The following is a 22164-nucleotide window of genomic DNA, read 5'->3' on the forward strand; positions in this document are numbered from 1 at the left end:
CTCGGCTAATATTTCCTAAAAACCTTAATTCAACAAATGTTATAGTACTATGAAAGACAGATTCTAAAAACAGATATTTAACAGAGCAAGCTTGCCTCTCTGCTGAAATGAAAGGATTAGTCTTTGGAACGAGAGCCTTGGCTCTTTTACGGTATTCTGCCATATGACTCACACCTGGATATGTTTCTCATGGTTCTATCTAGTTTTAGAACCTTTTTTTTTTGTCAAGACCAACTATTTTGCTTCTTTTAAAAATAGATTACTCTTTCCTTTTCTTTTCTTCCTTCCTTCCTTCCTTCCTTCCTTCTTTCCTTCCTTTCTTTCTTTCTTTTTTTAAAGATAGGGTCTTTGTAGTCTAGTTTGGCCTTGAACTTGCAGAGATCTCCCTGCCTCTGTTTACTGGGTGCTGGGATTAAATGTGTATACACCATGCCTGGCCAACTTCACTTCTTTAGGAGAAATTTGGGGTTCACCACAAAATTAAGGGAAAAGAGAGACCCACATTATTTGTGCCTACACCATGTACAGCTGCTGTCTCTCTCTTATCAATAGGCTGCAGCGAAGTGAAAATTTGGCACAACCAATGAAGCTCTAATGCCACACTCTTACCAGCAGAGTTCCACAGTTTGCATTACAGTCCCTTCCCATACATGCTCCACAGATTCTGTAAACATAACAGGTACTCCCGCTGTGCTATTACACATCGAATGAACCATTAGCCAGGCATGGTGGCTCACACCTTTAACCCCAGCACTTAGGAGGCAGAGGCAGGTGAACTTCTGTGGGTTCCAGGCTAGTCTGTTCTACAGAGTGAGTTCCAGGACAGCAAGGGCTATATAGAAAAACCCTACCTTGAGAAACAAAAAAGAAAATGAAGAGAGGGGGGAGGGAGGGAGGGGAGGGAGGAATACTAAGCAGCAGAAGTAGCAGCAGCACATAAAATGCTCTCCTAAACACGTTCAGTGAAGAATGCTTTATCCAGGTGAAACTTCTAAAAACAGACACAGCAGATTTGTCATTTCTCAAAATGTCTTTAAAGCAACACCATGAACCAATTCTGAAAGCTGTGAGGACCACTCATAAGTGCACACAGTTTCACATTTTACCTTTCTGTAGGAATCTTCTATCGTTGGGTCATATTTTTCAACAAAAATTCCCTGAACAAACTGAACTGTCTGAGAGGAGAAAACAAACAAACTAGAGTTAACGACTTGAAATGAAAAATCAAATGTTCCTAAGTGTTACTTAACCTTACAAACTGTAAAGAATAAATGAAATTGTGTTAAATTCTGAATAAACACAAATGCTAAGCATTAGTATTACTTTTCAATAAGAATGTATACAAAACTAAGAAGATATTTATTACAAAAAGAGATGGCCATGTTAAAAACTTATCAATACATCTGCTACATTGCTAAACATGATTATATTACACCTTAGCAAGATTCTAGTTCATTAAAAATAAAACTATCCAAATGTAATTTCTTGTCTAAAAAGAGACGAAGGTTCTAAATGTTTATATTTTTTAAACTGTAAGGAAAAAGAGGAAATTTAGTGTTATTGAACATCTGTTTGCTTCAATTTTAGACTGTAATCACACTTAAGTTACACGATTTGCCAGCTGACCTTACAACACATCATCTTTCTGATTCCTAAGCTTTACTCTTTCCAGTGGAAAACACTACATAGTCACAGATAACAGACTACCCTCAGATACACCAGAAAAAGATAACTAGGTAGTATATATATCTGAATACAGTTTCAGGAATCAACTGAGGGCCTTGGGACAGAATGACAGGGAGAACACTGTGCTTTCATCTGCAGTATACTGAATGGACATGTCTGAACATATACTAAAAAGAACATTTATCAATTATTAAATTAATGGCAAGTATAAATGATAATTCTGAGAAGGTCTCTCCTCCCCTCCCCCCAAGACAGGGTTTCTCTGTGTAACAGTCCTGGCAGTCCTGGAACTCTCTTTGTAGACCAGGTTGGCCATGAACTCACAGAGATCCACCTGCCTCTGTCTCCCAAGTGCTGGGATTAAAGGCATGTGCCACCATCGCTTGGCCTCTAGGAAGTTTTAAAACAGGGTCTGGAATATTCCTACCTGTAAACAAAGGCAAATATACAGACTAAGGTCATCTACACTTAAATTATTTAAAGGAACTTAAGCATATAACCACAGCAAAACTTTAGGTGTCCTACTCTATCACTCCCTGTCTTATTTCTCCTACACACACACACACACACACACACACACACTCGCCCACCCACCACTGGGGTAACAGATCTGCACATGACCACACCAGGTTTCTGTATGAGGTTGGGGATTTACACTCAGGTCCCCATGCTCACACAGCAGGAGTTCTTACCCATTAAGGCATCTCCTTGGGTCCACAGTCCTTTAATCCTATTTTTAATCAAGGGTTTAATCACTTTTTTATTATGACATAATTTAGATAGGAAAAAGTCTGATACAGCTTTCTAACAAATGTAGCCTAGAAAAGAGGCTCTCAGAATATGGCCCAGCACATGAGGCCCACAAGGTGCGTGAGACCCCAGTACTAAGATGTACTTGTCCTCCACTACTACAAGTACTTAGCCCGAAAGCCCAAGCACTGTCCCTCAGCTGGACGTTACTGGTCCCTGTAAACATCAACAACCACCTCACACTGACCACTTCTTTTTCACAGAGTGACCTTTCACTATTCCTCTGAATCTTGTCCTCTTGATTCTCAAGGGTATCACATTCATTCATATCAATTTTCATTTTATTCCTTTGGTTTCCATACTGGATCTGCCCCCCCTTCTCCCTCCTATGTCATTATCTTCTTTTCCACTGGATCACTGCTTCCAAGATACAAACATGCTCTGCTACCTCCAGTCCCCAAACAAAACAGAAAACTCCTCTTAACCCCATATCCCCTCTAGCTTCTCCTCCTTTCTCTGTTTGCTCTCATAATCAGACCTTAACTGTCTACATGGTAATTCCATTTCCTCAGTTTTCAGTATTCAACTCTAGCCAGCATGGTTGTGGCAACATCACCAAACCAAATCTTCTTTTATGACGGGCAAGCATCCCTATGCACCAATCCCCTTTCTCCCTTGACTTCTGAGCAGTAAAGCAGACACATCTATGTCCTCAATCACAGTATAAGACACCTTCTTCAGCGCTGGATATTTTAATCCTATCTATCCTCTAAGAGTTGACAATGGTTCAGAACTCAGCCTTGGGTTTTCTCTCCTTATTCTCTCCCTGGACAATCTTGTTTGTGCCTATAGAATTTAGTTTTTTTTTTTCTTATCCGATTACCATCCTTGTTTCCATCTACCCAATCTGTTTACATGTATTTCTTTTTGAAAAAGTCACTTCAACCATATATATATATGTTTACATGTGTGTGAGCTTATGGAGGCCAGAAGAGGGCACAGGATCCTGTAGAGATATATTTACAAGTTGTTGTGAGCCATTCAATGTGGGTACTGATAACTAAATTCAAGTCCTCTTCGAGAACAGTATTTTCTCTTTAAGTATTAAGTCATTTCTGAAGCCCCAGTAACTATAGCTTTTTGAAAAATAAATGGTAGTCTGATGGAGGAGGGTTATCTGTCTATGTGTTACCTTCATTGGTTAATAAAGAAACTACCTTGGCCCTTTAATAGGACAGAAAATTAGGTAGGCGGAGTAGACAGAACAGAATTGTGGGAGAAAGAAAGCAGAGTCAGGCAGACGCCTCAGGCAGTTGCCATGATTCTCCAACCAGAGACAGACACAGGTTAAGATCTTTCCTGGTAAGCCACCACCTCGTGGTGCTACACAGATTACTAAATATGGGTTAAAGCAAGATGTGAGAATTAGCCAATAAGAGGCTGAAACTAATGGGCCAAGCAGTGTTTAAATGAATACAGTTTCCATGTAATTATTTTGGGTAAAGCTAGCCAGGTGGTGGGAAGCGGCCCTCCGCCGTTCCATCTACAGTAGCCTAATTAGTAACTTTCCTCCCTATATATGATACATCTTAGATATCATAGGTCAGTACATATAAAACTGTTTATGCTTTTGTATAGTAATCCATCCTGAAAGCATATTAAAAGCTACTTAACTAGCTGATTGGCAGTTCAAATTTCTTATCATTATTTCAAATGTTGCAATAGATACTTTTGATGTGATCATTTTGCACATTGGGATAAAATGTCCAGAAAGAAATTGCTGAACTGAAAATTACATGTAAAGCCAGGTGTTACAATATATGTTTGTAATTTTAGCACTTGGGGAACTGAGGCAGGAGGATTACCAAGTTCAAGTCTAGCCCATTAGAGCTGTTCTACTTTCCCGTCAAATTACATGCATTTGAAAAATCATTTCCACTGAGGTGTTAATTTATACTCGTAACAGGCTAACAGTAATGGAATTTTCATTACTGGCAACTAAAATCCTATCACTCTTAAAGATTCATTTGTGTATTTGATGTATTTTACTTGAGTAACTTGAGTATCTCATTAGTATAAAACTTTCTATTTTTTCTGTTTCTATTCCTTCATCCTTAATCCCCACCAGCCCAGCAGTTCAAGTCTACTTCCTATTTAATTTTCAAGAACCTGCATGTCTCTTCTTCACTATCATGGCCCTAATCCAAGCACACATAAGCAAGCTAGTGTGCTTAATATCCTTCCAACTTTCTCCCACTTTTCCAAACTACACAGTTTAAAGTCCACTTGTTAAATAAAACATTTAGCTAATTCACTGTTAATTCCCTCAAGACATTCTATGTCTTACTGTTCTTGGACCTTACTTACAAGCTCTTGCATAGTAGTCTTTAAGTCAGCTGGGCTCCACCCCCTGTCACCTCATGCCTGGCTATTCTGGCCTTTCTTGAAGTTGTCAAAGCTCAGGTCAGTTGTACGTCACTCCCTTAAAAGTCTGAATTTTTGTTTGAGAGCACCAAGTAGTTTTGTTTAATTGGTATTATTACATCTCCCCTTCTGCTACACAGTAAGCTCCATGAAAGACTTTTTATTTGCTGTTGTGACCCCAGAGGCTGGATGGTACCTCATATAAAACAAAAAGTAGCTTTTATTCCATGCAAGCTTGGAGTCAGGCAAAGGAGAAGAATCTGTAACACTTTTCCCCAGTAGAACGTAAACTTCCTTGACAATAAAAATTATATTCCAGCTGGGCGGTGGTGGCGCACACCTTTAATCCCAGCACTCGGGAGGCAGAGGCAGGCGGATCTCTGAGTTCGAGGCCAGCCTGGTCTACAAGAGCTAGTTCCAGGACAGGCTCTAGAAACTACAGGGAAACCCTGTCTCGAAAAACCAAAAAAAGAAAAAAAAGAAAAAAATTATATTCCACTTTGACTCACAAATACTAGTGGCCAATAAGTAGCTGGCAGACAAGAGAGTAGGTGAGTGACTAGACAGTACAGAGCTACACATCTTTGGCTACAGACAGCAGGTTTGTAAAGAATGTTTCCCTTTTCCTTAGTGACTAGCAGCATGAAAACAAGCAATGCCCACATCCTGGGTGCTGACACTGATGAGTTGTGTCTGGGTGGCTAACTTACCAGAGCAGACTTCCCCACGCCTCCTGAACCAAGGACCACTAGCTTGTACTCACGCATGATGTGTTCTTTAAATACTGACAACCTGAAAAACAAAAAGATGAAAATAAAAATTCACAAACATACAAAACAACTTAAGAATGTAGATCAAATATAGGGTTTTGCTTAAAAGATTTTCCCTTGACGTCATCTAGCCAGAGCACTAGGGTTACTGAGCAAAAATCAAATAGTTTTTAATAATAGCTTTATAGGACCAGTGCCAGACACTTTATTTTACTGAAGATGACCTCCGACTAGGTATCAATCATTAAGTCTAATATAGTTTACATTTTATCTATTCACTCAAAGAGATAAAACTGTTTTTTAAATTTAAATTTCATTTTTTATGTGCAAGAGTATTCTGACTGCTTGCATGTCTGTGTACTACATGTGTGCCTGATATCCATAGAGGCTAGAAGAGAGCACCAGATCCCCTGGAACTGTAGCTATTAATGGTTGTAAGCTACCATGTAGGTGCTGTCAACCAAACCTGAGTTATCTGCAAGAACAGCCAGTGCTCTTAACCTCTGAGCCATCTCTCCAGTCCTGACACAGTGATCTCTTTAATATTATTATGGCTATGTCTATATTATATAACATATACTGAGGAAAGGAGATTAGTTAGGAAGCCACGTCCGTAGTTCAGTGAGAACTGATGGAGACCTGTATAGCCACACTATACACTGAGAAGGGATCAGTGCTTTCTGAAGGCATGGGACTCTAACTGACCAGAGATAATTGTTGGGAGAAAAAAAAGACAAGCATAGCTTCTAATTATCTAGCGTGAGCAAAAAAGTGGCTGATAGGACACCTGCAACTGAAGCAGGAACATTTCTTGGAGAAATTCCGTGTGAGAGTCTGTGGGAAAAGTATGTAATAGAATTTGATGGCTAGTTTTGAAACTCAAGTTTGGAAGGGACTAGAAAGACAGTAGCAATTAAAACCACAGCAGCAGATGAAATCAACTAAAAAACACCCAGTGAAAAGAGAAGAAAGCTAAGGAGGAAGCTTGAAAATAACTCCATGTTCTCACAGAGAAGGAAGAAGGGAAAGGGGGAGGTGTGCTAAGTCCGTGCTTGACAAACTTATGTGGGCATCCTAAGCACGTATTAGATAGTGCTCTCATTTACCTGAGAACAATGCTGATGGCTAAATACAAAGCATATGTTTCCTGCACCAAGACGGTTCTATCCTTATCCAAGCCTCTTAGGGACTGCTATCATTATGACAATGTGTGAACTCACTAGCTCTCACGGGGTAATCACAATACAGCAACAGTGAACTTGCTTATATTTCCCAAATGCCTCCAGAGTTTCTAGGGAAACAGGAATTAGGGAAAGAATTCAGAGATGATCAAATTATTTGATGGAATTCTCCAACAACAGAGTATTTAGCTTCTGTTCCTTAACAAAATGGTTAAAATAACCAACTTTCAAAGTCATTTTTCACATACAGAATACTGGTTGTAGATATACATATATAGGCACATCCATAGAAATAATAAAATAGCTTGTCCAACAAGTACATATATACAAATTATCAGTAAGAATAATTGGAGTTAACATTTTCCTTCTAAAGGGAGAGTTACTTCTAACACATCACTGCCAAGGAAGAAAACCACTATATTCTTCCAAGCAAACTCTATGTCTTTTTATGGAAATCTCTGCACTTCCAACAAGCACCAGAAAATGTCTTACTTTGGCTAAGACTACTGACAAATACAGAGGACAGGATAAACATGGCACTCTGTTTAAGTTTTAAGTCAATCTCGACTCCTTAATGTTACGGTTCAAGTTCTTTTTTTTTTCATTCTTCCTTCGGCAAAACTAGTCTTAGAAAATAGCATAACTTGGTTGTCAAAGCAAATAAATCCTGAATTTTGTTTTCTATATTTTAAAAATACACAAACTAAAAAACTTTAAGACAAAAGTTTTCCCTGAAAATTGAACCTAAAATATAAAATTCACTAAAGAAAATCAAGTATTTGGATGAGGTGAGAAATTTTAAGACACTTGAGCTAAACTTTAATAGTAGGGACCCCAAAGGTGCTCTCCTAGAAACGGCTTTCTATATTTAACCTTATTCATCTATTCATTCATAGACAGTCTCATTATGCAGCCCAGGATGACATGATCTAGACTATGTAGACCAGGCTGGCCTCTGACACAGAGATCTGCCTGCCTCTACCTCTGGAGTGCTGGGATTAAAAGTGTGTGTCACTTTTTATTAAGACTAGGCAAAGCAACCCTGTATGAGGAATAGGGTCCCAAAAGCCAGTAAAAGTGTCAGAGACGGCCTCTGCTACACAACTGTCACGTATATGCTGAGGGCCTAGGTCTTAACACAAGGCGAGGTACTTAGTCTTACTACAATTTGATATGCCATGTATCGTCAATATCCGTGGGAGACCAGCCCTTTTCCGAACAGAAAAGGAGGAGGAGTGGATGGGAGAGGCAGGGGGAAGTGGGCAGAAGAGACTGGGAAGACAGAAGAGGGAAAACTGCGATCAGGAAGTAAAATGAATAAATGAATGAATGAATGAATGAGGAAATAATTGCAAAAAAAGTGTGTGCCATACCATATCCCACCCCATGGTTCAATGTTTACAGATATCAACAATATTATTTATTTATTTATTTATTTTTGAGACAGGGTTTCTCTATTATATAGCACTGGCTATTCTGGTACTCATTACTTATACCAGGCTGGCCTCAAACTCAGAGACTGACCTGCCTCTCTCTCCCAAGTGCTAGGATTAAGGCATGCACCACAACACCTGAGTCAATATTTTAAAACTAGCAAATGGGGCAGAGGCTGGAGCTTATTGGTTGAACACGGCTCTGGGTTGGAGTCTCAGCACTGCCAAACAAAGCAGAACAAAACACCCTGACAAGTGGCCACAGGATGTTTTAGGGAGGGGAAATGCATACAGAAACCAGAACAAGATTTAACTTTCTAAAACAACCATTTTAATAGTGCAATATAGCAAAAACTCCAGTTTTCTGATATGAAACTGTATAATAACTATCCACTGAAAGCATTCATCTTGAACCCTCTTTTCTCGAAGTTTCTAATATTCCCTAGACTAGGATACTTGGGGAAGGGAGTATATACACAAAAACTGAGGAGGAAAGGAAAGGGGTCTTGTGGGGTATGGGATGGATTGGTGAGCACTTCTCAGGCTCACCATGCATGCTCACCATGCACCAAAATCCATAGGTGTTCAAGTTCCTTATATACCATAATATCTGCATGACTACATATATCTTCTTATATACTTTAAACCATTTCTAGATTACTTGTGACCCCTGACAAAATGTGAATGTATGTAAGTTGTTACTATCACGTGTTATTTGATAAAAAAGATAAAAAAATGCACATGCTCAGTACAAATGCTATTTTTTTTCTAAAATTTTTTATTCATGGTTAGTTGAAATCACTAACCCAGAATCTAAGGATAATTCATGTCAACTGTATTTCATCAGACTATATGACCTAAAACACAAAACATTTATTATATAGCACCTCAAAAGAAAAGATTACTAATCCCTGCTTCAGTTTACCAGAGGAAATATTAATATGGGCCTGGACAAGAAAAGGGTAAAAAATATTAGAATAGAATATAAAAGAAAAGGAAATGAACTGCAATGATTACTGTCTGCCATGCTGTGTTAAGCACTTTATATGCTACTATTTTTAATTCTCACAACAGTCTTTATATTCTCATTTATCCTCATTTTTAAAAAAGATTTTTTATTTTATGTATAAAGGTGTTTTGGCTACATATGTGTCTGTGCACCATATGCATGCAGTATCTAAGGAAACCAGGAGAGGGCAGTGGATCCCCTGGAACAGGAGTTATAGACAGGTGTATTCCCATTTTTATAGATGAGTCAGAGGCTAACACTAAGTAAGCTCCTCATAGATGAAGGGCAACCACAAATCAGAAAAACTATTTGAGACAAAAAAAATTTAAGATTATAACAAAATCTAAAGAAAACAGGTAAGAGACCCTGTGGGAGGCTGTAAAATAAATGTTTAAAGACCTTTCTAGGTTATAATGTTTATATAAAAGATATAAAACATGATTATATAAAAAGTTGGTAGATGGGGTGAAGAGGAATGCAAGGTTAAAAATAAGAGTCAGTTACTGAGTTTATATACTGAGCCCAGAGTGTAGAAGGACAGAGATAAGGAATATACAGTGTGAGTATGCTACGATTAGAATATCTGCCAATCTCATGTGCTGAAAACATAATCCTCAAAGTCATATCTTTATTTGAGAGGTGGGACTGAATCATAAGGACTTCAATCATTAACAAAGAATTACTGGGTTGTCTGAGGATTGGCTTTGTTCTATAAGCATTTTCCTTTGCTTTAGAAAAGAATTTTTCTCTATACATAGAAAATTTTCAAGTCTAAACAACTGTGGAAAACTTAAAGCCAACAAACTAAATGAAAATACTTTCAAAATAAGGTGCTAAGGAATGGCTCAGTGATAAAGTGTGTGCTACTCAAGCATAGATTCCCAGCATACAAATAAAAAGTCAAATGTGGTGTCTTGGGTCTGGTGGTGCATACTTAACTCCAGCACTAGTGAGGTGGGGAGGGGCAGAAAGGGAGCTGGGGTGGGGGGTGGGGTGAGAGGCAACCAGTTTTACAAACAGTGAGTTTAAGTTCAGTGGAAAACTATGTCCCCTCTAAACAAGGTGGAGAACAACAAATGGATATCTGACATCAACCTAACATATATATATGCACACTTGCATCCTATACGCTCACATCTATTCCACAAATTACTATCTACACACACACACACACACACACACACACACACACGTACACGTAGGAAGGCCAAAAAAAATTCATTCAACTAGACTCAGAAACTGAAAAATCAACATTAGGTCTAAATTGGGTCCCCAAAATGGCAGTGCTGATGACAATGTTTTAAATAAAAGGACTCCGACCCGGTGGACAGAAGGATTGTTATATTGGGTAATAAACAGAAGCTCAAAGTAAGCACTCAGGAAATCTCTGTACGGCAGATTTCTATTTACCAGGAAACCACTATCTCCCTTATCTACCCGCAATGGCCAACTACCTCAGACAGAGCATCTCTACAGTCTACATCAGCTCCAAGAGCCCCCTCCCCGCTGATTATCATTTAAAATCTGCTTGCTTTCCAGTAAACCGCTGTCCTCTATTCTCGGATGCAGACTGGCAGTTTGTCCCCATTATTAAACTTTTCTTTCTACCCACAGAGTGGTCCAGTTTGGTGGTTTCACTGTATCCTCACTTAACAACAATAACAGTGTTAAACAAAGGTATTAGGAATAATGCAAAGATGGTCAGTAGTTACAACACAATGAAAAGAAACCCTAATTCCAATTCTGCAAACTTCATATGGTGAACATTTATTTTATGAGATGTCAATGTGGACAAATACAACTCTTAGAAAATAATGTACTTAATTTAGATGTGGCAAACGTATAAAGAGCTGGGTTTTTTTTGTCTCTTCTGGCTTCAAATATTAAAATTAAAATATAAGAACTTTTTAAAAAATTTATTTATTATGTATATAATATTCTATCTGCATGTATGCCTGCCCGCCAGAAGAGGGCACCAGATCTCATAGATGGTTGTGAGCCAGCATGTGGTTGCTGGGAATTGAATTCAGGACCTCTGGAAGAGCCGCCAGTGCTCTTAACCTCTGAGCCATCTCTCCAGCCCATAAGAAGTCCTTTACTGGCAAGCCAACAAAACCAGCTCTAGACAGGGTCATGAAGCCTCCTGCTGTAAGAAGAGCGGGCTACGTCCCGCCACCAGGCTGGCTTACGCCTGAAATAATCACACGGAGATCTGTATTAATTAAATTATTGCTTGGCCCATAAGCTCTAGCCTCTTATTGGCTAACTCTCACATCTTGATTTAACCCATATTTAATAATCTGTATGTCACCACGAGGCCGTGGCTTACCGGGAAAGATTCAGCATGTCTGACATGGCAGCTTCACGGCTCTCTGCCTGCCTTCTTCCTCCAAGAATTCTGTTCTGTCTACTCCACCCACCTAAGGGCTTCCCTATCAAACCCTATTCAACCAATAAAATCAACACAAATACAGAAGGACCTCCTATACCACAGCCTCCTCTGATCTCTACTTCACACAATACTCAACTCCATTTCTGGACAGCTGAGCTGTTAGAAGTTTTTTTCCATTGTTCTGGGTCTTATAGTGGCCACTAGCTAGTTTCGGTTCTGACCACTGTTATAAATAAAGCAAAGAGAATTCCTCCTCCACTGCTATACTTCAAACATTTGAGAAGATTTTTTATTTCTTTCTCGGTTTCTATATGTATTCCCCTGCAGTAAGAAAGTCTTTTCATCATGTTTTAACCATTTCTGTTCTTCTGTTACTGCTCTGGTCTCTTCTGGAAAAGCTTTAGTCCCTTACTCTTTAATATATACTTGGTACTTGGGCTGCAGCTTGGTGGCAAGGTCATTTGCATACCCCAGCAGCGTGCAAGCAAAAATCAAACCAACAACAAAACCATCATATGGTTGCTTAGTACTAGGAGGTACTCTCTTAAAAAAAAAAAAAAAAAAAAAAAAAGCATGGTTGCTATTACCTTAACCTACAATTAAATTACTTGAGTATTTTCCTCTATAGTTCCTTTTTTTGTTTGTTTGTTTGCTTGGTTTTTTTGTTTGTTTTTCGAGACAAGGTTTCTCTGTATAGCTTTGGAGCCTGTCCTGGCACTAGCTCTGTAGACCAGGCTGGCCTCGAACTCACAGAGATCCGCCTGCCTTTGCCTCCTTAGTGCTGGGATTAAAGGTGTGAGCCACCACCGCCCAGCTTCCTCTATATTTCTAAGAGTAATACTGCTGCCTCTTCATTTTTGGTTTTAGATGTCATGGTAAGAGCACTTATCATCCAAAATGCCTGGGCACTGAGGTGCCTCAGACTCTGAACTTGTGGAATTTGAAGCTCTGCTATTCAGCCCTCCTAAAGACACTGGCTCAGTACACTTACATCTTATGTGAGCTTTTTAGTTGAGGGGAAAGTAGACTGTTAGGCTGGTGACTGTGTATGGTTTTTGCTTGCTTGCTTGCTTGCTTTTGCTGTTTTTAAGGGAAAATACTTAACTATAACTCATTCTTAGTGTCATTGATTTTTGGTGCAGGTATATAACTCTTAGCAGTTTCCACTGATCCTTTGGCTCAAAGCATTTCCCTGCATTTTCCTTATATACATATTAACTAGAAACACAAATTATACTGTTTTTAAAAACCACTTATATCATCTAACTAAATCTTTGTCAAAATCTTTAACAGAGGTTGGGAATAGTGGCACACACCTTTAGTACCAGAACTTAGTCGGCAGAGGAAGGTAGATCCGAGACCGTTTGGCCTACACAGCTAGTCCCAGACCAGCCAAGGCTACATAGTGAGATTCTACCAAACAGATAAACATATACCACTACTTGAATGATAGTTTATTATATAAATCCTTGGAATCTAAATATTCAAGTAAAAGAGTTTCAAAGGTAACAGTAAAATTTCTGTTGTTTGATAAGTGGTCTTGAAAGTTTTAACATACTATTGTAACAATAAAATAATCTATCATTGAACTTATTCATTGACCAAAAATGTTATTGTGTGACATTTTTTGGTTGTCGGTTGGTCTGTACTCAACTAAGAGACATGCCATTGGATAGGTTAATGGTAATTGTCCGGAAGGGTAAGTAAAGGAGAAATCCTCCACTGGAGTGGACAGTCCCCACCAGCAGAGGCTCAGGTAAAACATTCAGAAACTGTTGCTCTTTGTCTGCTTGCCTTTGCCCCTTGCTGGTGAGTGCTGCAGCTGCCATCTTCCACTGCCAGCAGATCTCAGCCTCTGGGACTTCTCCATGGCTCTCCAAGAATCTTTCAGGCCTTCAGTGTCAAGTCAGTCAGCTGAGACATCCACTCTTGTAGTTTGAACAGCTGGGCTCTCAGCCTCTCCAGTATGTAGACAGATATTGTTGAACTACACACCATGTGTCATGTAAACCAATCTAACCATCTCTTTTATAATATATATCCACTCTATTGATTTTGTTCCCCTAGGGTACCCTACTACAATTTCAATCTGTCATATTTTTGGTGTTTTCCGTTTCTTCTTTTTTGGCATCCCACTGAGTTTAAATAGGACTGGCTACATGAGCACAGGAGAGGGGTTATTCAAAGAAACACGAGTAACTTTTCAGTTCTCATGAAGAAAACTCCCCCTGCCTCAGCAACTATGAACTGTCAATATTGTTCATGACTATTTTTGGTTTTTGATACAAGGTCTTGTTCTGTAGTATAGGCTAGCCTAGAAATCACAGCAATCCTCCTGCACCAGTACCTAAATGCTATGACTATAGGTATGTACCACAATGTTTGGCCCTCCTCTAATAATGTACCCTTCATCAGGTTACTTACTCTCTAAACTCTACAGTCGGTAATCTTCCTTTGGGATATACAAATATTCGGTTCCAGTTGGTTTTTAAAAGTTACATTGCTCTCCATTACCACCAATCTTGAAAGATATTTTAGCTCTGTTTGTTTGTTTTTAGGGGTTTCTCTGTGTTACAGCTCTAGCTGTCCTGGAATTAGCTTTGTAGACCAGGATGGCCCCTAACTCACACTGCACCTGTCTCTGCCTCCCAAGTGCTGGGATTAAAGGCCTGTGCCATGGCCTGGTGATATTTTAGCTTTAATAGCTGTTAATTTCAGTACACTGTAGTTAGTGAGTCTATTGTATTGGTTTCTATTTTCCTTTCACTAACTCAGCTGTTACAATGGCAAATCTTTTTAAAGTAATTTGTTTTCCCCCTCTGGCTATTTTGATTGTGGTTTTAACTAAGCTGTTTAGGCTTAGATTTCTATTTAGCTTGCTTAGGATCTAATGTCTTCAACTGGTGTCTTTCTGCTGTTTTGGAAATATTCAACCTTGATCTCCTTAAATATTAACTTTATTTGACTTTCCCTCATATCTGGAATTCTGGTCAGACAACTGCTAAATCTCTTCCTGTATTAGGATGTAGATTAAGCTGCTATAAACAAAATTCACACCTCCCTACCCCGATCATACAGTCTAGGGCTTCTCCGGCAGTTAGTTTAGTAATATGCAAGGCAAACTATTCAATCTGACTCTGCCATTCTTAAAGCATTACCTTCTATACAGCCCCACTCCCCCCAAAATAGCTCATCTACCACACTACATCCCTGTCAGTCCATGGGACGGAAGACAAGGAAAGAGAGCTCATACTTTTCCTCCTTATGCATGACCTAGAAGCTGCACAATTTTCCACTTGCATCCCAAATTGCTAAGAGTTTATCACAAGGACAGAGTTCACTTGCTGGAAGGCAATGGAATGGAAGTGTTCAACTAGACATCTATTCATCACTCACAGGGCAAAGGTTATCAGGAAAATAACACTGTCATAATTTTCAAGTCGTCTTTTCTTACATATTTTTATCTCTGTCTCTTTTAGTTAATCTGTTTTCCAGATTATCCCCTTGTTCACTAGCTCTCTATCACAACTCGCCTATTTAAATTTATTTATATAAAACATACATTACAAATGTATTTATAAACATATATATTTAGTTTTTAGATCTTTTTCCCTTCAAAGCTAAAGACAATACTTCATCATCTCATTTTTTTTTTCCTGAGACAGGATTTCTCTGTGGAGCCCTAGCTGTCCTGGAACTAGCTCTGTAGACCAGGTTGGCCTTGAACTAACTCACAGAGACCCACCTGCCTCCTAAGGGCTGGGATTAAAGGTGTGTGTCACCCCACCCGGTATCATTTTTTTTTCTCTTTAGTGGCTCAGTGAAACAGTTAAAAGCCTGAACACAAGATCCACAGTGGTTCATTACTAACCCTGACTGTGTTACTTCCTCATTCTGTGCTTCAGTTATTCACCTGTTAGGTGGTCCCTGTTTTCATAGTTTAGAATTGATTGAATTAATCTGTACCAGAGATTAGATTATTGGGAGATTCACAGAAGTGCTAAAACGCTAAGTATCATGTTATCATTCTGATATTTTAATTTAAATTTTCCTAAACACTCTGTCCCATATATAATAATGATAAAGTATGAACTCCATGGATTTAATCTGCTGCTGTGTGTGGTTGGTCCTTACTTTCAATATCTTTTTCTTCTTTTCATTGAGATAAGGTTCATCTATGTAAGAATCCTGGCTGGCCTGGAACTCAATCTGTAGACCAGGCTGGCCTCGACCTCAGAAATCCGCTGGTCTCTGCCTCCCAAATTCTGAGATTAAAGGTGTGCGCCACCACCTCCCAGCTATTTTTTCTTTTTAAACTGAGTTTGTTTTTTTTTTTTTAAAACCATGACGTGTTTGCTTCTGTTAAGGGGCTACCTCTGGCCAGAATTACTGTAAGCCATATTCTTATCTTGGAACTATATACAAACTGACTTAGAGATGCAAATCTCAGAGACTGAGTTCTAACTATAAACTGCTCCCCTCCCCACCTCTACCACCAGTTCCACTTAATTTCCCTGTAGTTGTCCCAGGTTGGGGTCACATTAGACACACAATGCGTTGTTTCCAAATAGGCTGAGTTAGTCACCTTCCACTACATCTCCAAGACAATGTAACCACCCCAAAAGTTCAGTAAATGGCCTTATGACAAAAACAGGTCGTGGCAGTTGTTCTAGTTTCCACATCTTACAGAGCATGACCTCTAAAACACCCACTCTGGGGCTGGGACATTAGCTCCATGATGGAATGCTTCTGTAGTGTGTGCCCAGATCCAGGACCAATCTGTAGCCCACAAGAAAAAGTATATACACATACATATACACATGTGTGTATACATATATGTATATAGATGTGTGTGTGTATCTTACCATGGTCACTGTCTTAGTTAGAACTGCCTGTAGTGATATTTAATTTGTATTTTAATAAAGCTTGACTGAAGATTAGAATGCAAAGCTAAGCCACTAAAGCCCAAGGAGTGTTGACACATACCTCTAATCCCAGAACTCGGGAGAGAGAGGCAGACAGATTTCTGTGAGTTCAAGGCTATTATGGGCTACACAAGATCAATCCAGGAATAGATCCACATGGTGGTGGCTCATACCTTTCATCCCAGTGTTTGGGAGTTACACACCTTTAATCTCAGGACTAGGGAGGTAGAGACACCAACGATATGACTGGGCAGAGAGAGAGGAACATAAGGGGAAGAAACAGGAACTCACTGGTGTGTAGAGCCTGAGGATTTGTGGAGACAGGATCCTGTCCATTCGGCCTGAAGATCTGGGAGACGTAAAAGGTCTCTCTAGTGGATGGCTGCTTTGCTTTCCTGATCTTCAGCTTGAACCCCTATATCTAGTCTCTGGGTTTTTATTACTTATGCTACATCTGTCAACTTGACACAGCCTACAGTCACATGAGAGGAAAGCCTCCATTAAGGATAAGCATGAGCCTGTGAGCAATGCAGCCATATCCGTATTCCCAGTGTATCACTGGGTGTTGAGTTCTCTGGTTGGAGTCAATGCTGCACAGAATAGCAAGGTATCCTGTCTCCAGGTTCCCACTTTTAGTTCCTGCCATGACTTCCCTCAATGATGGACTGTGATCTGGAAATAAATAAAATAAACCCTTTCCTCCCCAAGTTGTTTTGATCAGTGTTTTATCATAGCAAGAGAAGAAACTGACAGTTATCATGCTCCTTAGAGAATCACAGGCCTTCCTTCCTTCCTTCTGTTCTTGGGATAAAGATTAAACCCCAGAACCAGTCTCCAAAGCTCTCAATGACTGTCCCCTTTACACTATCTTATGCTGCACTCTACGGTGAGTGCCACTGCCAGGCATCCTGGTTTTCCCTTCAGTTTGTGTAATCTGGCATGCTTGTCTTTTCTACGGGATTGTACAAAATCACAGTCATTTCTTTTTTCCTGAAATTCTTTTTATCTTCCTTCACTTAGCTAATGCTGACTGTCGTCCTTAGATCTTAGTGTATTGTATTACTTCCATTAAGATATACTTTCTAGGGATGGGGGAATGGCTTAGTAGCCAAGAGCTTGTTATGCAAGCATTAGGGCCTGTGTTTGAATCCCCAGAAACTATATCAAGAGGACACAGTAGTGTATGTGTAATTCTACAGTAGGATAGAGGGCAAAGAAAGGAGACTCCCTGGGAGACTATGATTCCTCTGACCTGGTGGACCCTGCATAGACACAAACAACGAGACCCCGCCTCAAGCAAAGCAGAAAGTGAGAAACAAAACCTGAGATTGCTCTCTGACCTCCATATACGTTCCACAGTCAGACCCTGTCTCAGAAAGAAAAAAAAGAACTTTTAAATCTCATTCTTAAACAAAGCAATCTTATGCCATTGTTTTAATAATTCTAGATTTGAAGTAGAGAAGCTGATAAAGTTGTACTGCATGGCTGAATGTTGCATCATCTTATCAAATACATATTCCCAAAATGTTTTTGTATCAAGTAATATATAATTTAATTTAGGGAGAAATTCATCATTTTAGATTTTTTTAAATCCCTGAAAGACAGCTAAGAGAACAGTTTTGGAAACAACTTTAAATAGGCTTGCTTCTTCCTACTATGACTTTCACGCTATAAAGCAAGTGAGGTGGCAAGATGGGTTTTGTCATTGTTGTCTGGTTTGTTTGCTTTTCTGAAATGACTTGCAACATATCCCAGGCTGGCTCCAAACTCCAGCTCCTACCTCAGCCTCCTGAGTGATGGGTTTAGTGTGCACCACTAAACCTACAAAAAAGCTGGTAACCTCAAATAACAGAGATGGATTTCATGACTTGAAAAAGAACTAAGAAAGAAGGGCCAGGAGCACAGTTCACACCAAAGTCTAATTTGAAGTCCAGCACCAGAACAGAATGAAAGAAACAATATCATTTCTTCTACGTTTTGTTTGAGTGTTAAAAAGTCTCATTTATTAAGCTGAGCGGTGATGGCACAAGCCTTTAATCCCAGCAGGCGGATCTCTGTGAGTTCAAGGCCAACCTGGTCTACAAGAGCTAGTTCCAGGACAGACTCCAAAGCTACAGAGAAACCCTGTCTTGAAAAATGAAAAAATTCATTTATTAATAATGCAGTAGTTTAAATTGTACTAGGTGATTTAAGCTTCATATTACATCATTAAATCATTAGAATGAGCTGTTTTCTAGAAACAAAAATACTTTAAAATGAAAATCTCAAATGTACTTTTTATATTAAATCAAATTACTAATCATAAGTAAAACATACTTCTCATATTGAAATGATTTAATATCATCCAGAACGGAAGATCTTTGTCGAAGTGCCCATGACTGTAACTTTTCCTTCTCAATGTCTAGTACTGGGAACGCCTCTAATTAACAGAAGTGAGAACAGTACTACATCCAAAAATATACTGTACTCTGTCTTTGGGGACAACATGTGAGCTATCAAAACCTGTATCCTGTTTAGCAACATAGGAAATCATCCCAAAGCATAATGGTTTACTGATGGACATGGAGACGGGGCACAGACAAATAAGGCATTTATAAATAGGCTGGAAAAAAAACGTGTGTGTGTGCATGTGCACGTGCGTGTGTAAGAGCATATGCACATGCACACAACACAGGGCAATGCTGGATCCACTGCTTCTACCTTATTTTCTGAGGCAGGGTCTCTCTCTGAGCTGGAGCTCACTGGTTAGGTTAGACTAGCTGGCCAATGAACTCCAGGGATCCTGTTTCTGATCCCTGTAGGATTACAGGTGTCTACCAGCCCAGCTTTTTCTATGGGCTCTGGGGATCCAAATTCAGGTCCTCATTACTATAAGGCAGGCACTGACTGAGCCACTTTCACAGTCCTCAATCTAAAATAATTAATACTGTCAAGGCTGACTAAAACATTTTTAATTTTTTTTACTTTAAAAGATATACTTGACCAAGTTAACTAAATTCTGCTAAGCGCAGCTAAATATGTCCAATTCTGGAATCCACTGGCAGATATTCTTCCATAAATGGGAGCATTTACTCTAATTTTGTTCCTTAGTGTGACTGCCAAATAAACTACATATTTTTAATCTTAAAATGAAGAAGCTTGAGTTTGGAGTCATTTGGGGAGGAATCACTGTCACAAAGTTTCTAATAGATTTGTCTATTTTATTTTTTGAAGCAGATCCTAACTGAGCCTGGTCTCTTGAGTGCTAGAATTACATGCACGAAGTACCTCACCCAGCAATATATTTATTTTTCTAGTAGACTACTTCATTTCTTCTATCCAGCTGAAATGTTGTGTGACCTTGAAAAGGAAAGTGAAACCAGGTGACCAGCAGCAACTGAGCTTTATGTAGCATTCTGGCATTTACAAAGCTTTTATGTAATCAAAAAACGTAAAACATATTATTGTCCCCATTATAAAGGGAAACCATAAAAGGGTTTAGTTGGGTTAAATGATTTAGGCATAAAATAACTAGGAAGTCATATCCAAACCTGTTTCTAGTGTTTAAATGACATTTGCTTTTCAATATATTATGCTTTGTTATATAATAACCACAACCAATAATTCCAGCAAATATTTCCTGAGTGCTTAGTATAGATAACTCATAATAAGGGAGCTGAGGACATAGCTTAATGGCAATATATCTGCTTAGTGTAGGCAAGGCCACTGGTTCAACCCTTAGTATCACCTGGGAAGGAGGAAATCACAAGCTTAGGAGGTAGAAGCTAATTAATAAATAATATGCACAAGAATGTACATTTAGGAAGAAAAGCCATGATTCAAACTCAAGCAATTTGATTTCAGAGTCCATTGGTTAACATGTCAACTTGTCTCTACTCATTTGCACGTGTTCATAAACTTGTATTTATGCATTTGGAAAGAGATTGAGGAGTGGAGACATTTAAAGGGTCTGTATCACTGTGTCTTGTATGTATCACTTGAATCCAGGAGAGGAAGGACGTATAGGTGGACAAGTAGAATAAATGTGAAATTTCAAGAGAAACAATGAAGCAGATTCAAGAAACTTGATTAAGCTATTGAGCTATTACTGTGACGAGTAAGGGGAGGAATAACCACATAGGGCTTTTTTCTTAAACATTTATTTTATTTATAAATACATATGTGTGTCTGTATGAGTGTATGGCATGTTATGTGCTGGTGTCTACAGAAGCCAGAAGAGAATGTCAGATCCTCTGAAGCTGGAGTCATAGGAGTTTAAAAGACACCACATGTGGGTGCTGGGCCCTGAACTCCAGTTCTCTGCAAGAGCAGCAAGCATGACTGATGGCTTGGCCATCTCTCCAGTACCATACAGGATGTTTCTAACAGTAGTTATCAAGTTACTGTGGTCTATCTATGATATCCTAAGAACCTGGAACATTTGTATCACAAGGGCACAGTTTTATAGCAGGAATCCAAGAAGAAAAAAAAGAGTCATATAAGCATCATGTAGGAACAGAGGAACGAGAAACTGGAGACCGGCAGGAAAGTAAGGAAACACAATTTTTTAAAGCTACCTACTAATAATATATTTTGGCTTTTAGCAGCTTCATGGTCAATATCCCACTCCACCCCCACCCCCCATCGCTCCAAACAATACTTGGGAATGGTAGATGTTCAATAAATCTTTATTGTATGAGATCATTGAGGCTGGATTCAAAGCTAGACTCTGACAAACACTAATGCCTATCCCTTTTCTATTGAGTTCCTAATTCAATAACTCAGGAGCCTTTAGAATTGGGTGAGAATGGGCTGTGAACCGAGATAATGGTCAATCTTTTATCAGATCAGCAGCACTAGTGTGAACAACAAATAAAATAATATATACAGAAGTCAGCAAAACTATCAATCAGGAGGCAGCTTAAGGGAACATACTGATTCTTTAACCTTCTTGAATTGAAAGGTTCTGAATTGGTCTTGACTTGACTGAGGAAGCTGAAAAGTAGAAGGCCCTCTTCTGCCAAAACATGGAGGGTGGCAAAGGAAGTGGCAACACAACCCAGAAGGCGTGGGGAGCAAATTTTCTTACAGCTGAAAGGATAGACTACTTGCAGGCTGACTTGGCTGGCATGATCCTCTTGTCTCCACATGTGAGTGTGGAACTACAACACCTTTAGGATATTGAAGAGCTTATTGTGCCAGCTGGAGTTAATAAACCCAGGGCAGATTTGGATTAACTTTCTTTTCCACTGGGAGATGTTATATGGAAGGGACAACACCGGAGGAAAGGAATGGCCTTCAGCTAGGACTGAAGGAAAACCAAACAGGCCAGGTTAATGCCAAAGTGAATATGACAACTGGGTAAGGGGCACTTTAGGGTATTCTCTAGGTTCTCTGAGAATCCTCAACTATACATTTGATGTTACTGTTGAGAAACTGTGTGGTACAAAAGATGATCTCAACACAGTAGCAGTTGGAAATACGGCAGACATGTATAAAAGTACAGGGAGTCTTCTATGGGTAGCATAATGTGGTGTGGTAAGATCAACACTTACCAGCGTCAGTGTACTGTATAACAATGAGAACCTATACCAAGAGTCAATCTAAAGACTCTC

General features: G+C 39.2%; 1 protein-coding gene across 2 annotated transcripts in view; it reads right to left on the minus strand.

Moving 5' to 3' along the window:
- Positions 1–22164, minus strand: part of Rap1a (RAP1A, member of RAS oncogene family) — a 71119-nt gene that overhangs the window by 15810 nt on the left and 33145 nt on the right. For both annotated transcript variants that reach the window (XM_038311308.2, XM_038311309.2), the window contains exons 2-3: positions 5571–5652; positions 1107–1175 (exon numbers count right to left, since the gene is read on the minus strand). In XM_038311308.2, the coding sequence (XP_038167236.1) occupies positions 1107–1175; positions 5571–5627 (126 nt within the window). In that variant the 5' untranslated portion in view covers positions 5628–5652. The remainder of the gene's footprint in view (positions 1–1106; positions 1176–5570; positions 5653–22164) is intronic.

This window comes from Arvicola amphibius, chromosome 14, assembly GCF_903992535.2.
Source record: "Arvicola amphibius chromosome 14, mArvAmp1.2, whole genome shotgun sequence".
Classification (NCBI taxonomy): Eukaryota; Metazoa; Chordata; class Mammalia; order Rodentia; family Cricetidae; genus Arvicola; species Arvicola amphibius.